At 54.8% G+C, this 22,798-nt stretch overlaps 3 protein-coding genes across 3 annotated transcripts, besides 2 other annotated features; 2 read left to right on the top strand and 1 right to left on the bottom strand.

Moving 5' to 3' along the window:
• Positions 1 to 138: 138 nt before the first annotated feature.
• ACLA_059550 (uncharacterized protein) lies at positions 139 to 571 on the top strand (the record flags this gene model as incomplete). Its single annotated transcript, XM_001276713.1, has 2 exons — positions 139 to 494; positions 565 to 571. The coding sequence occupies 2 exons, from the start codon at positions 139 to 141 to the stop codon at positions 569 to 571; spliced, it is 363 nt and encodes a 120-aa protein (XP_001276714.1).
• A 152-nt stretch (positions 572 to 723) lies between these two features.
• ACLA_059540 (ABC transporter ATP-binding protein) lies at positions 724 to 5,084 on the bottom strand (the record flags this gene model as incomplete). The annotated part of the gene is made up of 10 exons (XM_001276712.1): positions 724 to 750; positions 803 to 1,772; positions 1,834 to 2,363; positions 2,420 to 2,592; positions 2,663 to 3,245; positions 3,297 to 3,912; positions 3,962 to 4,618; positions 4,670 to 4,785; positions 4,835 to 4,915; positions 4,971 to 5,084. The coding sequence occupies 10 exons, from the start codon at positions 5,082 to 5,084 to the stop codon at positions 724 to 726; spliced, it is 3,867 nt and encodes a 1,288-aa protein (XP_001276713.1).
• A 1,045-nt stretch (positions 5,085 to 6,129) lies between these two features.
• Positions 6,130 to 6,175: a microsatellite.
• Positions 6,131 to 6,175: a microsatellite.
• Positions 6,176 to 6,183: 8 nt separating this feature from the next.
• Positions 6,184 to 22,254, top strand: ACLA_059530 (putative nonribosomal peptide synthase; the record flags this gene model as incomplete). The annotated part of the gene is made up of 3 exons (XM_001276711.1): positions 6,184 to 12,072; positions 12,118 to 18,684; positions 18,745 to 22,254. 3 exons carry the CDS (start codon positions 6,184 to 6,186, stop codon positions 22,252 to 22,254), a joined length of 15,966 nt encoding a protein of 5,321 aa, XP_001276712.1.
• Between the last annotated feature and the right edge of the window lie 544 nt (positions 22,255 to 22,798).

Genomic DNA, 22,798 nt, shown 5'->3' with positions numbered 1-22,798 from the left:
CCTTGGTTCCACCATGGTCCAGGCTTCTATCACCACTATCGTCCTATATCAACACATACAGTGTCTTAATTCTCAATCAATCAATCAATCATCAATATCAAGCTCTAGTCAGAACTACACGCACCTTATCTAACGAAAATGCCCAAACAACCCCCCTTCACAATCTACGAAGCCCCCGACCTCCACGACGTCTACCTCTCCTTCCGACCCAGCCACCCCAAAGGCCCTGCCCTGGCAATCCTCAAGGCCTGCCTCGCAGTCCTGGAAAAGGGCAAGGCCCGGATCGATCGCACTGTCAGTTTCCCGTTCACACCCAAGGTAGGCGACCTGGTGCTCGAGATGAAGACGGTGAGTGGGACTGACGCGGGGATCATCGAGGAATCAAAGCAGTTTATCAGGCAGCAGATTGACGGGTTCAAGTATGATAGGGAGATGGTGCGGTGGTATCGGTATGAGGCTTCTGAGGGCGGGTTTGGGTGGTTGGCGTATGAGAGGTAGGATTTGGTAGGGGGTTTAGGGAGGGAGATGAGTTTTGTATTTTTTATTTTTTATTTTTTTGGTGAGACTATAGTACTGATATACCCATCAAGAGTATTTTCATGCTGGTTGTAATAGGAGATACGATGGAGTGGAGATTGATGCTACTGGAGAAGTGAGTGAAGATGGAAACGCGGTGCTCGCCATGTCGGGTTTGATATCGGATGGATCGAATCAGTGTAGACGCTACTGATCCAACGCCTGAGCTTGGCACTGTTCGAAGATTAGTATCAGTTGAAGGTGATCTGCTGCAGAACATACGCACCATCTGCCAATAAACGCCCCGTCTCTGCAGTAACTCAGGGTGAGTCCCCTGCTCGACAATCCTCGACCCAGCCCCCCTCTCGCCCTCGCCAAAGACAAAGATCACATCCGCCTTCTGGATCGTAGCAAGCCGATGCGCCACCGCAATGATCGTCATCGACTTCTTGCCTGCAAGTTTCTCCATCGCCTCCTGGATGAGCCGCTCAGACGTCGAGTCCAGACTCGAGGTCGCTTCATCGAGAAGCAGCAGCCTGGGCCTCCTGATCAGCGCCCGCGCAATACACAGCCGCTGCTTCTGGCCGCCACTCAGCGACGCCTGCGCGTTGATACCCAGCTCCGTCGCGTAGCCGTCCGCGAGCGAGGTGATGAAGTCGTGGATCTCGGCTTGTTTGCAGGCGTTGATCATCTGTTCTTCGTCGGCCGCTGGGTCGTCGCCAGCAAGCCCGAGGAGGAGGTTTTCGCGGATGGTTCCTTCGAAGAGACGGGGTTCCTGTGCGACGAGCGACAGGAATCGCCGGTACGAGGTGCAGTCCACGGCTCGGATATCTTGTCCGCCGACCTCGACAGTGCCGTGTGTTGGCTCGTAGAAACGCTCCAAGAGGGAGATGAGGGTGGATTTTCCGCAGCCCGAGGGGCCGACAAAGGCGACGAACTGGCCGCTTTGAATGCTCACGTTGAGATGCTGGAAGATCGGGAGGTCGCGGGATGGGTAATGGAAGGTGACGTTGCGGAAGTTGATGTCAGCTTGCGAGGAGAGAGCTTGATTTGATGTCGGCTGGGCCATCTGGTCAACTTTCACCGCTGTCGATCGAGTATCCAGAATCCGTCGGACGGAGGCGATGGTCTGCGCTATGTTGGGGCCGAAGCTGAAGAATTGGCCGGCGGACTGGCCACCCTGTACGATAGCAATATAGACAACGAAGAAGGCGACGGGGTCGTACTCTCTGGTTGCGAGGAGTTGACCGCCGTACCTGACCGTCACTCTTAGCATCAGCATTGAAAGATTAGTCTCCAGGAAAGCAAATCACTAACCAGAACGTAAGCGCCATGGCACAAAGGTCAATACTGTCCGAGAAGGCGAAGATCAACGTCGCATACCACGCCTTGCTCATAGCCTTACTACGCTGCTGGAGCAGCAAATCCTCGTACCTTTGCACAATAGCATCCTCCATTGTCAGCGCAGAGACGGTTCGAAAAGCCTGGATGGCCTCCGTGGCGAACTTGGAGCTATCCGCGTAGACTTCGGCGTTCATGCCCTCGAACTGGATCTCATACCGGATGCGCAGGTACGCGGCTACTAGGATGAACGGCAGTGCTGCGAAGAAAGTGACAGCTGCAAGCTTCCAACCAAACGAAAAGGAGATGGCGATGCAACCGATGAGGCTGAAGATGGAGATGATCGGGAAGATTCCGCCAATGCCGAAGAGCTCCTGAAGTTGCTTGGGGTCCGTGGACAGTCTGGACATCAGCGTGCCCGATGCGTTCTCTTCACGGTCAAAGTATGTGATAGGTTTCTGGATGATGCTTTCGAAGTAGTCTTTCCGATAGGTGGACGCAAATTTCTAGAGACTTAGCCTCGTTGTTCTCTCCATAGGGCCCATGGGGAAATGCCTCTTACCACGGAGATCAGGGTCGAGATGATACCCAGGTCAAAGTAGAAGATCGCCATCGCAATGGCGAGAATGAAGAACATCAGCGACCAGAAATTGGCTGCGTCGACAAGCTTCTGGCCCGTAAATTGGAATACTTGGACCAGTTTCGCAAAGAGCCAGCTCTGTAACGCGAATGCCGCTATTCAAGCAGTTAGTCCGTCATCCGAAGACAGGCCAAAAGGAATACTCTATGGACATGGAATGCTTACATCCAGCTCCCATTGCCCCGGCCAGCGTAAGTGTGTATGACGGCCAGTAGCCTCGTTGCTCACACAAAAGCTGCCAGAGAGTGCGGAAAGCGCCTCGCTTCTTCGCGCTTCTTACACTGCCCTCTGCAGCTGATCCCTCGTTTGAAGCAGTCTCAGACAAAGCAGACTTGACCGGTTCTATCTGCTGGAACCGAGAAATCTCTTCTTCGGATTTGACAGCTGGCTCCAGCTCCGGCGCGACTTGCAACTGCTGGGCATGCACGAGGGAATAATAGAATCCACCGCGATCGATGAGTTCCTGCGGAGAGCCCTGCTCAATATTCGTGCCATCTTGCACCACGATAATCTGGTCTGCCTTCCGCACCGTCGACAGCCGATGCGCAATCATGATCGTGGTTCTGTTCTTCGATACGCGGTCGAGAGCGGCTTGCACAATCTGCTCCCCGCGAACATCGATGGAGCTCGTCGCCTCGTCGAGGATCAGGATCGCGGGCCGCCGGACGATGCTACGCGCGATGGCAATTCGCTGGCGCTGCCCTCCGCTTAGCATAATGCCTCCTTCGCCGACAATCGTCAGGTAGCCCTAGAGCCCGTTAGCAACGATCACTTAGGAATGTCGGGGGGATGGAAATACAAGGGGAAGTCTGTCGATGAACTCGTCCGCAAAGGCCTCGCGGCACGCCTTGACGACCAGTTCCATCTTGGCCGCCTCGGACTCATTCTCCCATTCTGTGCCGATGAGACCGGCCGCCACATTCTTGTAGATAGACTCGTTGAACAGAACCGGCTCCTGCTCGACCAGTCCGATCTGGGTCCTCCACCACTTCAAATCCAGTTCGTTGATGGGATGTCCGTCCACGAGAATAGAACCGGGGGATTCCTGTTTCTCAGTAGTCTCTTCTCCTGCAGGGGCCTCCAGCTGATACCATCGTTCGAGGAGCGCCACAATGGTACTCTTCCCGGAGCCGGACGGTCCCACTAATGCAGTCGTCTTGCCGCTGTGGAATCGGGCGTTGAAGTTCTTCAGCACTTGTGTCTGCGCTCGTGTTGGGTAGGCGAACGTCACGGAATCGAATACGATGTCGGACTCGCTGGAGACAGCGGGACTCTTGAGTCCGTCGGTGGTGACGCGCTCGGATTGGATCATGTCGAAGAAGGGCCCCGATGCGCTTGTGGCCTTGATGATGGCCATCAACGGAGAAGCGATGCCTCCGAGAACTGTGACGACGAGCAAGACAGAGAAAAAGACACTGTGGCATGGTCAGCGTTGCCCATCACCACCCAGTTTGCCAGACCTACATAATCACGGTATTGACGTTGCCGATATGTCCCTCGCGGTACAGCTTCAACCCGAACCAGAACGCTAACGCGTAGCTGCAGTACATGGCGAAGAAAATCAGGCACAAATGCAGCCCTGTCACTGGACACAGGCGAGTTGCACGGCGGCGCGCCTCGTCGACCCAGAACATGTATTTCTTGGTGAGAGGCACTTCCGCACCCAGCGAAAGGACGGTCCGGATCGATCCAAACGCCTCTGCTGCAATGGCTGCGTGCTTCTCGTCGGCTCGATCGGCCATCTGCTGTCCCTTGACGAGGATGGGGACGGTGAAGCTGTACGCGATCACGACGAAGAGGATGGCCGAGCTCACCGCCAACGTCAACGCCCACGAGTAGCGGAAGGCGATGGCGTAGGCGGCCACGAGGAGCGCCAGCGACTGGAACAGGATGGCAAGGCGGTCCGAAACGCTCTGCTGGATGGTGTTGGACAGCGACGTGATGGCGTTGGTGACGGTGCCGACGGAGGTTTCGTCCAGCTTGCTCACGGGCTGGGCGAACAGCGCCTGGATGTATTCTAGTCTTAGGGCTGCGGATGCTCGCAGACTGATGATGCGGAAGCAGATCATCGAGATGTATGTCAGGACGAACTTGCCGATGAATAGGTACACAATGTAGAGACTGTCGCGGAACTGGTCAGGATGCGTCCGCTTCAATGATGGGGATACTCACCTGTTCTTGTTCACGTTCGCCTTGAACGCGTGCTCGTCGAGCTTGGTACCAGGAATGAAATACCGATTGAACTCGCCAGCCAGATTGCCAAACACCACATTCATCAACGGGAGTGCCTACGAGTGTTATCGAGGGATCGCGATGTTTGTGTAGCTGGCGACTTACCACTCCGGACCCGATGGCACACACCAGACCGAGGATCATCGCTAGGATGCCTCCGTTGCGAGAGCCGTAGGAGAGAATCCGCTGGGATTTGTTGGTTAACGCAGCGAAGCAGAAAAGGGACACACAACTCTCATACCACATAGCTTTTCAACGCGGAGTTTTTAGGTTCTACATCCTCTTTGTTGACGGTCTGCTGGCCATCCGCTGGTGTCTTTACCTCCTGTGGAGGAGCTGACGGCGAGGAATCCATGCCTCTATGTGAATGAGCGCAGCATATGAAATCTTGAATGACAGACAGACAGACAAACGTGTATTAGAGGGGGAAAAGGTGACCAGCTTATGTTCGTATGGGGAAGTCTAATCCCCCTAGTCCCGTGACGAATAGCCCCTGTTATGATTTGAATTGATTTATTCCCTCGATTGGACTATTCTAGGCAGCAGTTGGCCAGTCAGTCCTATAGCGGATTAGGAGGCACTAAAAGCCTGCATGCCATAAGCTCTAGTGGGTTGAATACGAAGTTGCCATTCGATTGAGGAAGAGTCTTAGGCCCTGCCCCAGTCTTTGAGACAGAGTGCATCATAGAAAACGATTTCCCTCCAAAGCCTCGTCGTATTGTTCCAATTGATGGGTAGACCAGGATTACAGGAAACTTAGTATGAAAACGTCGATATGTCTTTCTCCTACTCCGTAGATCCAGGAGAAACGGATCGAGAATGATGGTCAAGATCGGCTTGCTGACCTGACGGGGCATAAGATATCCAGAGAACAATCGCATATTTCTTGTTATTTTTGTCGATGTGATCATACCCACAGGTTGGCGTTACAGTCAGAAAAGCCTTTCGATATGCCTGCAGTCCACCCATGGTTCAACCCGATTGAACCACACGATCTTTGGCATCTGATGCCCGCGTTCGGAAATGCTGAAGGATCTCTCACCTATATTGTTGGATGGCCGAAGATGCACGGGAGAAAGAATGATGCTCGATCAGGGACTTGAAGTTTCCACATGAAAGGATAGAGTTCGATCATGATGCCTGGTGCGGACGTGCTGCAAGGACGGTATAACTTTAATATCCTCAAGAAGACAACTCAGGCCGTAGTTCTAATGATAGAATACTAGCGAAAAAGGCTTTGCATTTTGTCAGAGTACTTAGTGATCGTCTATTTTGATCACTTTCCATGCAAATGCAATTGGAATCCAGTACTCTCCATCGGTCGTACGTGACGTTAGGAAGCCCTGAGCGCATGACCGGCGAGTGATCTTTAAAGCTCTTTCAGCTATCTGTAAGAATCCATATATCTATATCCATATATATATATATATATATATATATATATATGTTCAATCATGGATATTGCTATGGATCCAACGACGCCGCAAATTACGGCAACCGCCCACCAGCGGCAGCACCTTCAGGATGTGGCTCGCCGATGCGGATGTTCTCCCGAGGACATCGAGGATGTATATGCCTGTACTCCCCTTCAGGAAGGGATGTTTTCCCTCACACTGAAAGACTCTGGGGCCTATAACGTCGGTTACAAGTACCGCCTGCCGCCCGACGTCAACCCGCACCGCCTGCAAGCAGCATGGGAGAAGACGGCGCGGACGAACCCCATCCTGCGCTCCCGAATCGTGCCAACGAGTGATCGGGGCTGCGTGCAAGCAGTTCTAAGAAAGGGGATCCCGTGGATTGAGAAGGTGAACTCGGAAGACGAGGATTTGAACGCCGCCGCCAAGGGCAGCACCGGGACGAAATACGAGTCCGCTGAAGCTCGGCTGCGGGCTATCTGGCCGGTGGGGTCCCCCATGGTGAAGCTGATCTGGGACCCCATGAGCCATGAACTGACGGTTGTGATCCATCATGCGCTCTGCGATGACTGGTCCATGGCCGTAGTCCTGCGACAGGTGGCGGCCGCATACGCAGGCGAATCCCTGGCAACAAAGCCCTTCCGACCCTTGATCGACTTTATTGAGCAGTCCGAGGCGCGTGCATCTCGATTCTGGAAGGCCAGATTCCACGGGTTCGATCATGCGAATACGAGTATCTTTCCCACCCGTCCGGGCCAAGATTATGTGCCACAGCCAACTACCACGCTCCGCCGCACATTCCCTCAGTCAGCCGGCGCCCGCGCCGCATTTGCGCTCAATGCCAAGGTCCGGGTTGCTTGGGCAATCCTGCAGTCATTGTACACCAGATCCTCTGAAGTCCTTTTCGGCGCCATTGACACGGGGCGCGGCATTCCCCTCTCTGGCATCGAAGAGCTGAGCGGACCTGCTCTGGTTTGTATCCCCGTGCAGGTCCGTCTCGGCGGGGCTCGAACCGTCACCGAAGCCTTGGAGCAAGCGCAGCGCGAATGGATCGAGTCCATGGAATTCCAGCATGCGGGCTTGCAGAACATCATGCGCATGGGCCCAGGCCCGGCAGCCGCCTGTCGCTTCCAAACCCTGCTCGCCGTGGAGCCATGCGACACCTATGACCTGCCGGATTTATTCCTGCAACAGCAATCGTTGCAACCTGTGTTTGATACCTACTCGCTCATTATCCGATGGCGGCCAAATTCGCAATCGAAGTCCGTCACGATCGAGGCCACATTTGATCCGGATGTGCTGGGTGCCCGACAGGTCGAGCGGATCGTTCACCAGCTAGCCCATATCTACCAGCAGGTTGAGTGCACACCGCAGCTGGCCTTGGACCAACTGGATGTGTGCAGTCCAGAGGATATTCGGGACCTGGAACGTTGGAATCTCCCTATTCCTCCGGCGGTTCCTCACGGTGTCCATGACTTGATTGAGCGGCAGGCTCAGAAGAGCCCGCAGGCCGTCGCTGTGCGTAGTTGGGATGGAAGCTTAACGTATGAGGAGCTTAGTAGGACTTCCTCTACACTGGCAACTGTGTTGACCAGCCAGGGCATTAGTCGCGGGACAGTTGTCCCTCTCTGCGTTGGTCACTCCAAATGGGCCGCAGTGGCCATGATGGCCATGATGAAATCCCGGGCGGTATTTGTTCTCCTCGATGAATCATACCCTCTGGCGCGTTTGAAAAGAATGTGCGAGGACGTGCAGGCTCGATGCGTCGTTGGCACAAAACGGAGTACGAACCTGGCCGCCCGGCTGGGATTGGAGCTCCTCATCGTCGATCAGGTGGACGGGGAAACACCGCCAGCAGAGCAAGTGAGCACAAACCTAGAGGAGAGCATACGGCCCGAGGATGTGATGTATATCACCTTTACATCTGGATCAACCGGCGTCCCTAAGGGGGTCATAGTCAGTCATGGCGGGTTCGCCACGAGCGCCACGGCCCATGCTCGACTGTATAACTTCACACCGTCCGCTCGAGTCCTCCAATTCGCGTCACCCGGATTTGACTCATTCATCATCGAGAACTTGAGCACGCTTATAGCCGGAGGATGCGTCTGCGTGCCTCATCCCGACGACTGTCGCAGCCGGCTGCAAGAGGTGATCAACGAATTCGCCGTCAACAACGCCTGCCTAACCCCTACAGTAGCCCGAATCCTGCCACCGGACAAACTCCCCAGTCTCCAAGACCTGAGCTTCATCGGTGAAGCGGTGAACACCAGTGACGTTTCGCGATGGGAGCCGTTCGTGCGCGTACGCAACGCATACGGACCCGCCGAGTGCTCCGCCGTGTTCAGCGTCCAGCCGCATCTCACTCCCCACAACCCGGCGAATATCGGCTTGGCGACTGGCGGCGCCGGATGGGTGGTTGATCCCGATGATCCGCAACGGCTGATGCCGGTGGGTAGTGTTGGCGAGCTGCTCATCGAGGGACCCATTGTCGGTTTGGGATATACGTCGGACACGGGCGCTTCCAAGCGGGCATTCATCGATCCGCCGCGATGGCGACAGAGGCGATTTGGTCCCTGTAGTGGTAGTATGTACCGAACGGGCGACCTGGTTCAGAGTGCGGGAGATGGTAGTTTTCGGTACCTGGGCCGTAAGGATACGCAGGTCAAGTTGCGCGGGCAGCGCATTGAACTGGGTGAAGTCGAGCATCATTTGAAAACCAGCGGATTCCCTGAAGCCGCGCATGTCGTTGCAGATATCGTCCATTCTGGAGGGGAAGGTGGCGAGGGTTCGGCTACTCAGCTTGTAGCCTTCGTCTGCTGGTCAGACAGGTTCAGCATGACCGAGGAGGATAAACCATCCGATACGCTCTTCCTTGCCGCCAGTGAGCAACATCGCGATGCATGCGCGGCGGCTGGGGCACGGCTTTCTTCAGCCCTACCGTCATTCATGGTGCCAAGTACATTCCTACCTGTTCACCACATGCCGCAGACCTTCTCGGGGAAGCTGGACCGGCGTCAACTGCGAGGGCAAGCAGGGCGACTCTCATCGAAGCAGCTCGAATCCTACCGCGCGGCCAAGGCTCCGCAGAGAAAACCAGGAAATCAGACCGAGGAACAGGTCCAGCGCATCTGGGCGCAAGTACTAAACATCCCCAAGGACCGTGTAGGTGTATCTCAGAGTTTCTTCCATCTTGGCGGCGATTCCGTCAGCGCAATGCAGGTAGCGGCCAGCTGTCAGCGAGAGGGATACCCAGTGGGGGTCAGTAATATCTTCCAATCCCCTACGGTCGAGGAGCTTGCCGAGCACATTATACAGACCGAGAGAAGATACAGCACCAGCACCAGTGACAGTCGTGTCAGCAGCGCGAGCACACCGATCACCTCCGATGATGATGGTGAGGTGACAGAAATGACCTGGACGGGGTTGTCACCAGTGCAGCAGCTGTTTTTCGAGCTATGTCCGAAGGGCCATGATCGGTTTACCCAGCAGTTCCTGCTGCAAATTGCCAGACCCCAACCCACTGCCCGTCTGCGAGAGGCGATTGACGCGATTGTAGAACGGCACCCAATCCTGTGTGCTCGGTTTGAGCAGAAATCCAGGGGAGGGTGGTCCCAGCTCCTCAGCATGAACAATAATACCCAACTTTGCTTCCGCGAACATATTCTGTCGGGTATCGGTGATGGAAAGTTGAGAGATGTACTCGAAGAGAGTCAAAACCTGCTGGATATCAAGGCAGGAAGGCTCTTCATTGTTGACCTGGTCAACACTCCTACTGGAAGCCAATATCTGTCCCTGATGATACACCATTTGGTGATTGATTTGGTCTCGTGGCGGGTTTTGCTCCAGGAGCTCGAGGAATTTCTCGTCACAGGTGCCCTTTCTGGACCGACTTCAATGACCTTCCACCGCTGGTGCCAGCTGCAGGAGAACTTTGCACGGCGATGTCTCGACCCGCAGACGGCGCTGCCGGCCGACATCCCACCCCAGCCGCTGGAGTACTGGGGCGATTCAGTGTTGGCAGATGGCCAGAATACCTGGGCGGACACTGTTCACGAGTCATTCACTATATCCGAGTCCATAAGTCGGCAGATCCTAGGATCCGCAAATGACGCGCTTCGTACCCGTCCCGTGGAGCTTCTCAATGCGGCCCTGATCTATTCCTTCGCTCGGGTCTTTGATGACCGTGAGGCACCGACCGTCTTTACCGAAGGCCACGGACGAGAGCCGTGGGATCCTGCACTTGACCTATCGCGCACCGTTGGCTGGTTCACCACGATGATGCCAGTCTTCGTTCGCGCCAACCCCCAGAACGACTTCGGCACGGTCCTACAACGGGTGAAGGACGGTCGACGCGCAATCCCGTCAAACGGCTGGGCGTACTTTGCCTCTCGATTCCTGCATCCGAGGGGCCGTGCAAGCTGGCGAGATCATCTTCCCATGGAGATCCTGTTCAACTATACGGGTTTATTCCAGCAGCTTGAGAACCCCGATGCGTTGCTGCAGCTGGCGGCTGTCCCTGATCATGAAATCCTGCCCATGCCGGCGGACTTGCCGCGCTTTGCATTGGTGGATGTGTCGGTCACGGTTGTGAATGGGTGCCTAAGTGCATCTATCATGTATAACCGGCGCATGCGGCACCAGGAACGGCTGCATGAGTGGGTGGCTGAGTATCAGCGCACGTTAGAAGGGCTTCCGGACGCATTGAAGGAATATAAGCGCTTCACACTGTCCGACTTTCCGCTCCTATCGCTTGAAAGTACCGAGCATCTGGACGATCTGATTGCAGAGGTTCAAACCCGGTGCCAGATCAAGACTTCTAATATTGAAGACATCTATCCCTGCTCTCCTGTACAGCTGGGGATGTGGCTGAGCCAGTCAAAGGATCCTCGGGCATACTGGTCTCGACTCCGTTGGTTGGTACGATCAACCACACCTGAAGAGGATACAATCAGTCTATCCCGTCTCAAGGAAGCATGGCAGCAGGTAGCTGACCGTCATCCTATCTTGCGAACCGTCCTCATGGCCAGTCCTCGCATGGACGGCCAGCCGCTACAGGTTGTTTTGCGACATGCCACGGCCGACGTCCGCGAGTATCAGCCCAACTCAACGAAAGAGAGCGAGGAAGACTCATTGTCAATTATTCAGGAGCACGAGGAGGCTCTACGTCTTGGTCATTCCTTTTGTATGAAAAAAATCAGTGACAACGAGGTTGTCTGTGACTTGGTGATCAACCACATCCTGATCGACGGCTTCACGTTGCAAATCCTTCTCTCCGATCTGCAAAGAGCGTATGACAACCAGCTACCCTCTTTTGGAGCAGCTCCTTTTAGCAGATACTTGACCAGCCTCCGAGGCCAGTCCGAGCAAACGTCTCGGGCGTATTGGAGAAAGTATCTTCGGGACATACAGCCGTGCCTTTTTCCCCGTCTGGATGGCAATGTCCATAGCCATGGGAATGCCCTGAAGTCCGTACCATTTTCCATACACGACACAGAGGCGCAGTCTCTGCAAGAATTTTGCCAACAGCAGGGTACGACGATTGCAAACATCCTACAGGTAGCTTGGGGACTGCTTCTCCGCGCCTACACCGGTGCGGATTCCGTGTGCTTCGGGTACCTTGCGTCCGCGCGCGATATACCTCTCCCTGGCGTTCAGGAGATCGCCGGACCGCTTATCAACCTCCTTGTCTGCAGATTGAACTTGGAACATGGTGATGATATCCGCTCTGTTATCGGCAACAGTCAAACGGCATATGCGCAGAGCTTGGATCATCGCTGTTGCTCACTACCAGAGGTGATTCATGCGCTGGGACTCACGATTCCTCGGCTGTTCAATACGGCCATGTCCCTGCAGAAGGAACGCGATCAACCAGGCCACTCGTCCTCGAGCGTGGTGGTGGAACAACAAGGCGGGCAGGACGTGACTGAGGTAGGTTGCACCGTGAGAGATTTTGACCATGCTAACGAGTGCTAGTATGACCTGACTGTGAACGTCACCCTGCGAAAGGCCAGCATTGAAGGCGATCTTACCTTTTCTTCGGGCCTCATGACTCGCGAGCAAGCAGCAATGATTGCCGACTCGTATGTGTATATCCTCCGGCAGCTTGCCACCGGTCAACCGCAGGCCATTGGTAAACTGGACCTCTTCAGTCCAATGAACGAGACACGTGTATGGAATAGCAACAAAGATGTTCCCATCACTAGCGACGGATGTATTCACTCTACAATTCAGCGATCTTCACTTGCCCGACCGACGTCTCCTGCTGTCTCTGCCTGGAACGGCACGCTCACCTATGCCCAACTCGACCGCCTGGCATCCGATCTGGCTTTTCAACTTTGTGATGCAGGCATAGGTCCTGATGTCTTTGTCCTGGTCTGTTGCGAAAAGTCTCTATGGGTTGTTGTTGCGGTTTTGGCAGTGCTCAAAGCCGGGGGTGCCTTTATTCTGCTCGATCCCTCCCACCCAGTCGACCGACTACAGGCTGTAATCAAGCAGGATTTTCCGGGATCCTTGGTACTAACAACGCAGAGCGCCGCGCCCGTCGCTGCCAAAATCGGCGATGTAGTCTGGGTGGTAGATGCCCGGGAGCAGGGTTCTTTGGATGCTGACACGCTCAGCTCGACTTCCTTCCCTGCCGTCAGTTCACCGGCAAGTGCTGCATATGCGGTGTATACCTCTGGCAGCACAGGGACGCCCAAAGCAAGTGTCATTGGACATAGATCCTACCTAACGGCCGCAGCAGCACATACGAAGGTTTTCTGCCTCGGTTCCGATTCCCGGGTCCTCCAATTTGCTTCGTTTGCCTTCGATGCCAGCATTGCCGAAATTCTGAGTACACTTCTAGTGGGTGGATGCATCTGTATGCCATCAGAAGAAGACCGCACACAGAATCTGGCTAGCTTCGTACAACAACATCGGGTAAACTGGGCCCTGCTGACCCCGTCGGTGTCCCGTATTCTGGATCCAGACGAGGTGCCATCCCTAAAGACTCTTGTTCTTGGTGGCGAAGAGGTGCGCGCCGCCGACGTTCAGAGATGGTCGAACCATGTCACTCTTATGAATGCGTACGGGCCGTCGGAGTGCTCTGTAATATCCACCGTCCAGACATCATCGAACATACTCTCCTCCGATCCGAGCAATATTGGCCACGCCACGGGGGCTTTGACCTGGGTTGTCGACGCGCAGGAATGCGCCCACCTGGTCCCAATTGGAGCTCTTGGTGAGCTGCTCATTGAGGGGCCTATAGTCGGGCGAGGGTACGTCAACAGACCTGAGCAGTCTGCTGCTGCCTTTATCCTGAACCCGCCATGGATAGACAAAACGTATCGAAAGGGCTCCTCTCGTTTCTACAGGACCGGAGATCTGGCAAGAATGTTGCCTGATGGGTCCTTGCGCTACGAAGGGCGTAAGGACCGGCAGGTCAAGTTACACGGACAGCGAATGGAGCTCTCCGAGGTGGAACGGCATGTTCGCGAGTCCTTTCCTGGCACCGGGGAGGTGTTTGCAGAGCTTTTAAAGCCCGATGGCGTAGAGGAACCACGGCTTGTCGCATGTGTTCAGCAGCAAACACAAACCCGAGACGAATTTGACGATCTGGTTTATCGTGCACGAGACATTCTGCGCAAACGAGTGCCTGCGTTCTTGATCCCGTCCGCTTTTGTCCAGCTGGATGAGGTTCCTCGACTGCCCAGCGGTAAGGTTGACCGACTCCAGATACGCCGCAATGCCGTTCTTGCCATCGAGGAAGCTCGGACTGCAAAACCCATTGGCAATGGCCGCTCAAAGCGGGATGTTGGAAGAGATCTCACAGCCATCGAGAAGAGGGTACGAGATCTATGGGCCGAGCTGCTGCACATCCCAACCGACAATATCCTCCCCGATGACAATTTCTTTTCTCTCGGAGGCGATTCGATTATGGTCATGAAATTGGCATCTGTCGCCTCCCGTCAGGGATGCCTGCTGACTGTAGCTGATGTATTCCTTCATCCGCGCCTCGATGATCTCGCTGGTGTCATAGAAGCCAAAGAAGGAGTATCGTCCGATTCTGGCGATGATATGATGGAGTCGGATCCTCCGCCGTTCTCTCTCCTGCCTTCAGAGAAGCACCTGGAGATAAAGCGTCAGGCCGTTGCCCAGTGTGGAGTCCCCATGGACCAAATCGAGGATATCTACCCGGCCACTGCGATGCAGGCTGGTCTGGCGGCCATGTCTACCGAACGTCCCGGTGCCTACATTGCACACCATCTCTACCAGCTGAGGCCAGAAATTGAAGTTGATCGCCTTCAGCAGGCATGGGAGTTGGTAACTGAGCGACATTCTATTCTGCGCACGAGACTCGTCCAAGCCACAGATCTGGGGTGCCTGCAAGTTGTGCTCAAGGACTCTCCTGTGGAATGGACCAACACCACTGCGCGATCTGCAAAGGCCACAGGGCAGCAGCTTGGAAACCTCCGTGATCCCTCGAGAGATGGCATATTCGGGGTTCCTCTAGTCTATTTTACGGTCTCGAAAGTTCTTGATGGCAACGATGCGGTCACTGATTGCAGCCTCACGATCACAATGCACCACGCGGTGTACGATGCATGGTCCTTACCCCGTCTACTTGAAGATGCCGAGGCAGTTTATCGTGACGGAAGGCTAGCATTGCATATCGAGCCCGCTCCGTTCCAACGATATATCCAATATACGACTTCCCAGACAAAGGCGGCTTTGAACCGTTGGGATGAACAACTCCGCTCTCTGTCCGCCGAGTCTTTTCCCAGCATTCCATTCCAATCCTATCGTCCAGTGTCCACAAGCCAGCTGGACTATTCTGTGACTACTGGCCCGTTCACGACTCCTGGAGTGACACGGACCACAGCAGTGCGACTAGCATGGGCTCTTGTTCAGTCCCAATATCAAAGTCATGATGAAGTTGTATTCGGTGTGGTATCTTCCGGGCGCAGTGCCCCTGTTCCAGGCCTGCAAGATATGACGGGTCCAACCATCACGGCTATGCCATTGCGGGTTCAGATTGACACGCATGAGGAGGTCCAGGACAGTCTTATCGCGTTTCAGCAGTGGATGGCAGATATGGCCCCTTTCGAACATGTCGGACTGCAGCAGATTGCGAGACTGGGTCCGGACGCGGCACGGGCTTGTTCCTTCCAGACTCTTCTCAACATCGAACAGGCTAGTAAGGATTCTACTGAACGAATTGAGAAACTGTTCAAGTCTGTGGATACTACGGCTAAAAAGGGCGCGTTTGCTACGTACGCGGTTGTCCTCAATTGTACACTTGAACCAGACACAGTGCGTATTGCTGCCACATTTGACGACGAGGTCATCCCAGAATGGAAGATGCAACGAATCCTTTACCAGCTTGGACACATGCTGAAGATGATCCACCAGAGAGATGAGCGTTCCATCGGAGATATGATTGCCTCTCTCAATGCCCAAGATATGGACCTCTTACACGAATGGGGCTCTTCTGCGCCTAGTCTGATTCCTGAGTCCGTTCAATCTGCTATCGATCGGCAGACTTCCACACAGCCAGATGCCCCTGCCATTTGCTCTTGGGATGGAGATTTCACCTATCGCGAATTAGAAGTGTGGTCTGCCCAACTGGCCAATGTTCTCCATGCCCACCATATTCAGTCGGGTAGCTTCGTTCCCCTCTACATGGACCGGTCTCGCTGGGTAATCGTCGCGATGCTGGGCATCATCAAGGCCGGAGTAGCTTTCGTGCTTCTGGACACATCATACCCACTGTCGCGCCTGCGAACAATCTGCGAGGAAGTGCATGCCGAGGTGATAGTGACCAGTCCGGACAGAATGTCTGCCGCTCAAGAGCTTGTTCCACGAGCTACCATTCTCCCTCTTGGTGAAGGTCTCCAAGGTCATTCCCAGCATTCGGATACGCCATTTCAGAACATCACGGTACGTCCCAGAGATGCGCTTTATGCGATGTTTACTTCTGGATCTACCGGCAAGCCCAAAGGTGTGGTCATCGAACACGGGCCGTTCGTGACCATGAGCAAGGAGTATCGCGAGCGAGTTGGGCTAGGACCTAGTGCGCGGGTGCTCCATTTCGGTTCTTATGCATTTGATGTTAGTATCCTGGAGACTCTGTGCACACTCATCACAGGGGGATGTATCTGTATTCCCTCCGAGCCAGAGCGCCAGGAGAGGTTTACCGAGGCGTTGCGCCGACTACAACCAACCCATGCTTTGCTCACTCCATCCTTTGTCCGTGCACTTCCTTTGGATGACCTGGCACCAATTCACACATTCATGCTTGTCGGCGAGCCGCCCCGTCGAGACGAAATCGACCGATGGTCTTCAAAACTCCGGCTCATGAACCTGTACGGACCAGCAGAATGCACCATTCTCGCTGCTCTGCAACCGCGAGTCCACCGGGACATGGAACCCACAAACATCGGTTTCGCTACAGCTGGTGCCGCCTGGATCGCGGATCCGCGGGACCCTCATCGGCTTGTCCCTATTGGCGCCGTAGGTGAGCTTCTATTGCAAGGAGCCATGGTAGGCCGTTGTTACCTAAACGAACCCGAACTGACAACGGCTGCCTTTCTCCGGGCGCCTTCGTGGCTTGCTCGTTTTATTCGGCACACCAATACCAACGACGAACGAATCTACCGCACCGGAGACCTAGTTCGCTACGATCACGATGGATCGCTAGTCTATCTAGGGCGGAAGGACTTCCAGGTCAAGTTGCGAGGTCAACGCCTCGAGCTGAGCGAGGTGGAGGATCATATCCTCAGGGCGTATCCGGGGTCTCTCAAAGATGTCGCTGCGGAACTAGTAACAACTGTAGATTCGCACTCTAATCCTTCCCTGGTCGCTTTTCTCTCCCCGTCGGAAATTCAAGGTGCAAAAACTTCGTCCTCATCCTTCCCGCTGGAGGTTGCTTCGTCGGCGGACTTCCAGCAGAAGATCAACACCACTCGCTCCCTGATGCACGACTGTGTCCCAGATTTCATGATCCCTACTATCTTCGTCCCCCTAGTGGATCTGCCGCGAACTATCGGTGGGAAGATTGATCGCCGTCGACTGCGAGAAGCAGCCGGCTCGGTCACCCGTCAGCAACTTGAGGCCGTAGGTTCAACATCGCAGAAGCAGAAAGCTCCGATGGCCTCTGCGGTGGAGCGGACCCTGCACAACATCTGGGCCAAAGCCCTAGGCGTCTCCCCGGTTGATATTGGCGCGGAGGACAGCTTCTTCCGACTCGGGGGCGACTCCATTACAGCGCTACAGGCTACCAGCCAAGCTCGCGCCGTGGCAATTGAACATTCTGTCGCTGACCTTTTCCGGTGGAAGACGATCAGGGAGATCGGCCGGCGCTTTGCCAATGTTTCTGCGGACGAGGCGACCAGTGGAAAGTCAGGAGATCTGGAAGCAACTCTGCCTACTGAAGCTGGCGCTGCTGGGGTTTTTCCCTGCACCCCCGTGCAGCGGGGAGTACTATTGACTCAGGTCAAGGATCCTAGCAGCTATGCACCACATTTCATCTGGAAGATAGTGCCCGCCTCCCCAAAGGGCATCGCTGTGGACCTCGATCGGCTTGTTGCAGCCTGGAAACGGGTCGTGGCTCGTCATTCTGCCTTGCGGACAGTGTTCCGATATGATTCCACGGCTGGGAGTGACGTTTTTCAGTTGCAAATCCGCCAGGAAATTGAGGTCCCCGTTCGCATTCTTCCAGCATCCAATACAGATGCCCGGGGAGTTCCGATCTGTCTCACTCAAATTCATCCTCCGATAACCGGGCATAACGGCCAAATTCCACATGAGTTCACAATCTGTCCTGGTAGGAAGGGTGAGGTCTACTGTCGACTAGATATCAACCATGCAATCATCGATGCGATATCGGTTGCTCTCCTGGAACGGGACCTGCTGCGGCTCTATGACGAGGGCCCAGAGGCTCCCAAGTCCGAAGATGCATACCAGGAATATCTGCGTTTTGTTCACCGGCAACCCCTCGAACCTGCTGCGGCCTACTGGCGTGAATACTTGACCGGAATGCAGCCGTCGGTCCTGCCCCAACCCAAAGCTGTGGAAAGCGTACCATCGATTCCCCAGCGGCTCGAGATCCCGCTCGTCTGCACCGCAGCCGATATTGACGAAGTCTGCCAGGGCACAGATTGGACGGCCTCGAACTTGCTGTACCTTGCCTGGGCCTTGACACTGAAATGCTTCACTGGATCCGATGATATTTGCTTCGGCACGCTTACGTCTGGTCGGCATATTCCCATTCCTCATCTTGAGGAGACTGTAGGTCAAATCTCGAACATGGCGATTTGCCGTGTCCATGTTCCATCGCATCGTGATCTTGATGAGATTGCCCTCGCTCTTCAGGAAGAGTATGGGCATGTACTCACGTATCAGAGCTTTCCACTATCTGAGATTGCGCGCGCGAGCGGATTGACTGTGCAGGAGCTGGCCTCGACGGCTATCAATGTTCAGTATGCACTGTCCGATCATTCGTCCAGCCCGGAGAAGTTCTCGCTCTCTCTAACGCCAATGACCGGATTGGATCCCACTTTGGTAAAGTGTTCCACGCGTTCTACTACCCTTGCAATTGCTAACTTTCATTGACCAATGTAGCAAGACGTTCTGCTCTATGCTCTGGTAGACCCTCGGGGTGCAGTAAGAGCATCCATGACATATCGGGAGGCCGCAATCTCCACTGAGCTTGCCACACAATTGGGTGACTACTTTGCCCATTTTGTGTCCGCCATTGTTCAGTCACCACAGTCTATTGTCGGAGATCTTGTCGGTCTCACAGTTAACGACCGTGAGCGACTGCAGCACTGGAACCAGCCACTCTCCCCGCCACCGCCGACATCTATCCATGAACTCATCACGAAGCGAGCTCGTGAACAGCCATCAAGCTTGGCTATCTCGGGCTGGGATGGCGATTTTACTTACGAAGGGTTGGATCGTGAAGCTGCTCGACTCGCGGCATTGCTGCTTGCCCGCGGTGTCAGGCCATCGCAATATGTGCCAATATGCAGCGAAAAATCGCGATGGACCACCGTCGCCATGCTCGCCGTCATGAGGGCAGGAGCTACCTTTGTTCCGCTCGATGCCTCCCATCCCTTCACAAGGCTTCAAGAGCTTGGCCAGCGGGTCAATGCGACCCATATCATTTCCTCGCCAGCGCAGGCTGGTACGTGCAGCAGATTGGTAGACAATGTCATTGTCCTGGGAGACAGCCTCAAACAAGCGGATGTCGATGCTGCCGATGCAGGATTCACTGTTCCTACAAGCGATCCGAAGCAACCAGCTTATATCCTTTTCACATCCGGCACGACCGGAACTCCCAAGGGTGTCATGGTTCCCCATTCCTCCTACATCGCCGCCGCCACGAAGCAAATCGAGGCTTTCAACATCGGTCCCGGATCCTGCGTTCTCCAATTCTCTTCATACGCCTTTGATGTGGCCGTGATGGAGATCCTAACCACTCTGCTCGCCGGCGGCACAATTGGCGTTCTATCCGACAATCAACGGAATGAAATGCTTCTCAACGGCGTCGGTCCTTTTCCCGTGACGCATGCATTCCTCACCCCCTCCGTGGCGGCGACACTTGACGCGGACCGCTCATGGGTCGAGACCCTAGTCCTCTTAGGAGAGCCCATGTCCACCGCGCATATTGATCAGTGGGGCGAGAAATGCCACTTGATGAACGCATACGGCCCGACGGAGTGTGCAGTGCTCAACACTGCCCGCGGGCATATCGTGCCGGGCTGCGATCCAGGCAACATGGGCCACGCCCTAGGGGTGCATTTCTGGGTGGTTGATCAAGATGATCACGATCGGCTTGTTCCCGTAGGTGCCGTGGGGGAGTTGGTTGTTGGTGGTCCTCCCGTGGCGCTGGGGTATCTCAATGATCCGGAGAAGACGGCGGAGGCATTCATCACGCCTCCGCGGTGGCTGATGTCCCTCCTGTCTGCTGATCAAGCTTCCTGGAGGCTTTACAAAACCGGTGATTTGGTGCGATATGAGATCTCAGATGGGTCTTTGCGATACGAGGGACGAAAGGATCGGCAGATCAAGGTTAGAGGTCAGCGAGTGGAGCTTGGCGATATTGAATATCATGCACTCCGTTGTTTTCCGGAGGCTACACACGCCATCGTCGAGCAGGTGATGATTCCTGCGCGCGAGGATCCTTCCGTGCCAGATCAAAGCTCTTCCCAGGTACCCAGAATCATTGCGTGTATCTGTGGAAATCCTGTTTCTGAGGAATCTACGGCTGCTGCATCCGGCATCAACGAGACCGACGACTCTGAAGACATCCTCGCTTCATCGACGCCTGAGTTCCACGCCCACTCTGCGCGTGCCCTGACCCGTCTCCGAGAGGCACTGCCGGGCTACATGATCCCCGATTTTTTCCTGCCTATCCGCCGAGTCCCACGGCAAAAGTCAGGCAAGACAGACCGCCGAATGCTGCGGGAGGCGATATCTACCGGCCGGGCAGAGCTCCATCGCTTGGATGCTCCTGGAGAAGCGGAAGGCAAGCGATACCCGCGCACAGACATCGAGTCCCGGCTCCATGCAATTCTTGTCCAGCATCTGAAGCTTGGTCCGGAAGCCGTCGGTATTGATGATAACCTCTTCTATCTGGGAGGAGATTCGATCGTGGCTATGAAGATCGCGGCCAGCGCCAGGGAGAATGAGATAGATATCAGTCCGTACGATATCCTTCGCAATCCAACTGTGGTTGGATGGGCGGATGCGGTTGCTGGGAATGAGAATGAGTCACAAGAGCCCGACTTCAAACCGCTTGCTGCGTTTTCACTGCTATCGGATGAGGAGCGCAGTGAGGTGATTAGTTCCTTGGCCGCCAAAGGTCTCTGCGTAGGACAAGAAAATATCGAGGATATCCTTCCTGCGGTCGACAGCCAGGCATACTATGTGTCCTCGTCCTCCGTTGTCAATTTCGCCGAGGTCTTCCCCACTGAACTGGACCCTGTTCGACTCCGGGAAGCCTGCCGTGAAGTCATATCGCGATACGACATTCTGCGGACAGTGTTTGTCAAGGCTCGCGATCGAATCTTCCAAGTTATCCTTCGCTACGTTGATTCTGAACTTTCCATGCGTGAAGTCGACGATGCTGAAGCATTCCTGACACACGAGTCTAAATCCCGACTGGTTCCCACCACACCACTGGGTTCGCTTCTGACAGGCTTCTCGCTGGTAAGGAGCACCACGAAAGACACCTCGGCACTTGTCGTGCGCATCTCCCATGCTCAGTACGACGGCGCGAGTCTACCCTTCCTGTGGCAGGCAATCCAGGCCGCGTACCAGGGGGATCACCTTCCGGACATCTCGCCGTTTAGCCATATGGTTCATTACCGGGCCGGACAGGAGCATGACAACACCGCTTCCTTCTGGCGCAAGTATCTGCAGGACGCATCTATCGCATCTGTCGACCCTCTGGGTGTCTCTCACATAACCACGCCCCCCGACGATCCCAGCGCCTCACGGACAGCTCGACGAGAACTGCCCCAGCCTGCAGCACTATCTGGAGCCACGACCGCGACGCTGGTCAAAGCAGCCCTGTCCTGGGTCCTCTCGCGCCACGCGTCCCTATCGGACATCATCCTCGGCCAGATCGCACACGGCCGCGGATCACCCATCCCCAACGTGCACCAGATCCTGGGTCCCTGTGTGACATTCCTCCCGATCCGCATCGCAGTTGACGCGCAGCAAACCGTGGCCGAATTCCTGCAGCACGTGCAGCGCCAACAAGTCGCGACAGTGCCGCACGATTCTCTGTCCCTCGGCGACATCGCCGGCCAATGCACCGACTGGCCGCCGGATATCCGCTTCGGATGCCTGGTGCACCACCAGGCGCTGCAGTCGCACGAAGCATTCGAGATGGATGGCATCCCGTCCTTCTCGAGCATTACCTGGGCCAACTCGCAGCCACCTCCGGGTCAAATCGATGTCATTTCCATTGAGCGGGACACGACGCTGGATCTGGTTCTCGCGGCGCCGCCTAATGTGATGGGGCAGAAGGAGCTGGATTGCCTGGCGGATCAACTGTCGGATGCAATTGGCTTCTTTTCTACGAGTTTGGATTCGCCTTTGGCGGCGGTGGAAGTGATGTAAACGTATAGGGTTGGGCTACTTGATGGAATTTGGCGTTTGGCGTTTGGGATTATGTTTGGGGGGATTGTTATAGTTTTGATGTATATATTCTGCTTGGTTTATCGGACACTATAGTTTTCAAGTTTAATTTATAATGCAATATCCAGTCTTCATAGCGTTGCAGCCTGTTGATCTAAACTCGACTTACTGCAATGCCCATGGTGATATACAACGCTTATGACGCTCTCCATCCCCAATATATTTTCTGACCAGCAATGTATGCTTCACTGAAACTAGAACCGACAAGTTCATCTCGTGTTGCTACCATCATAAATAATCCACCGGTCTCCTTTTGGAACAGCATGGCTGTAGACAGCATCTCCTAGCAGATTAAGTAGGTTACAGTACAAGCTGTCTTATATCTCTCTTCCAAACCCCTACAACAGGACAAGGGATCTTCTATTGATAAATATAAGACTGAGATTGAAGACCATTTATATCCATCAATATGCTTATTACTATATCATATTTCGAACCTCTGATGGATGTCTTGACGTCGCTTTGG

The sequence above is a fragment of the Aspergillus clavatus genome, genomic scaffold, assembly GCF_000002715.2.
Source record: "Aspergillus clavatus NRRL 1 1099423829736 genomic scaffold, whole genome shotgun sequence".
Taxonomy (NCBI): Eukaryota; Fungi; Ascomycota; class Eurotiomycetes; order Eurotiales; family Aspergillaceae; genus Aspergillus; species Aspergillus clavatus.
The sequence above is the reverse complement of the archived record's forward strand: the minus strand, read 5'-3'. Positions and strand labels throughout refer to the sequence as shown.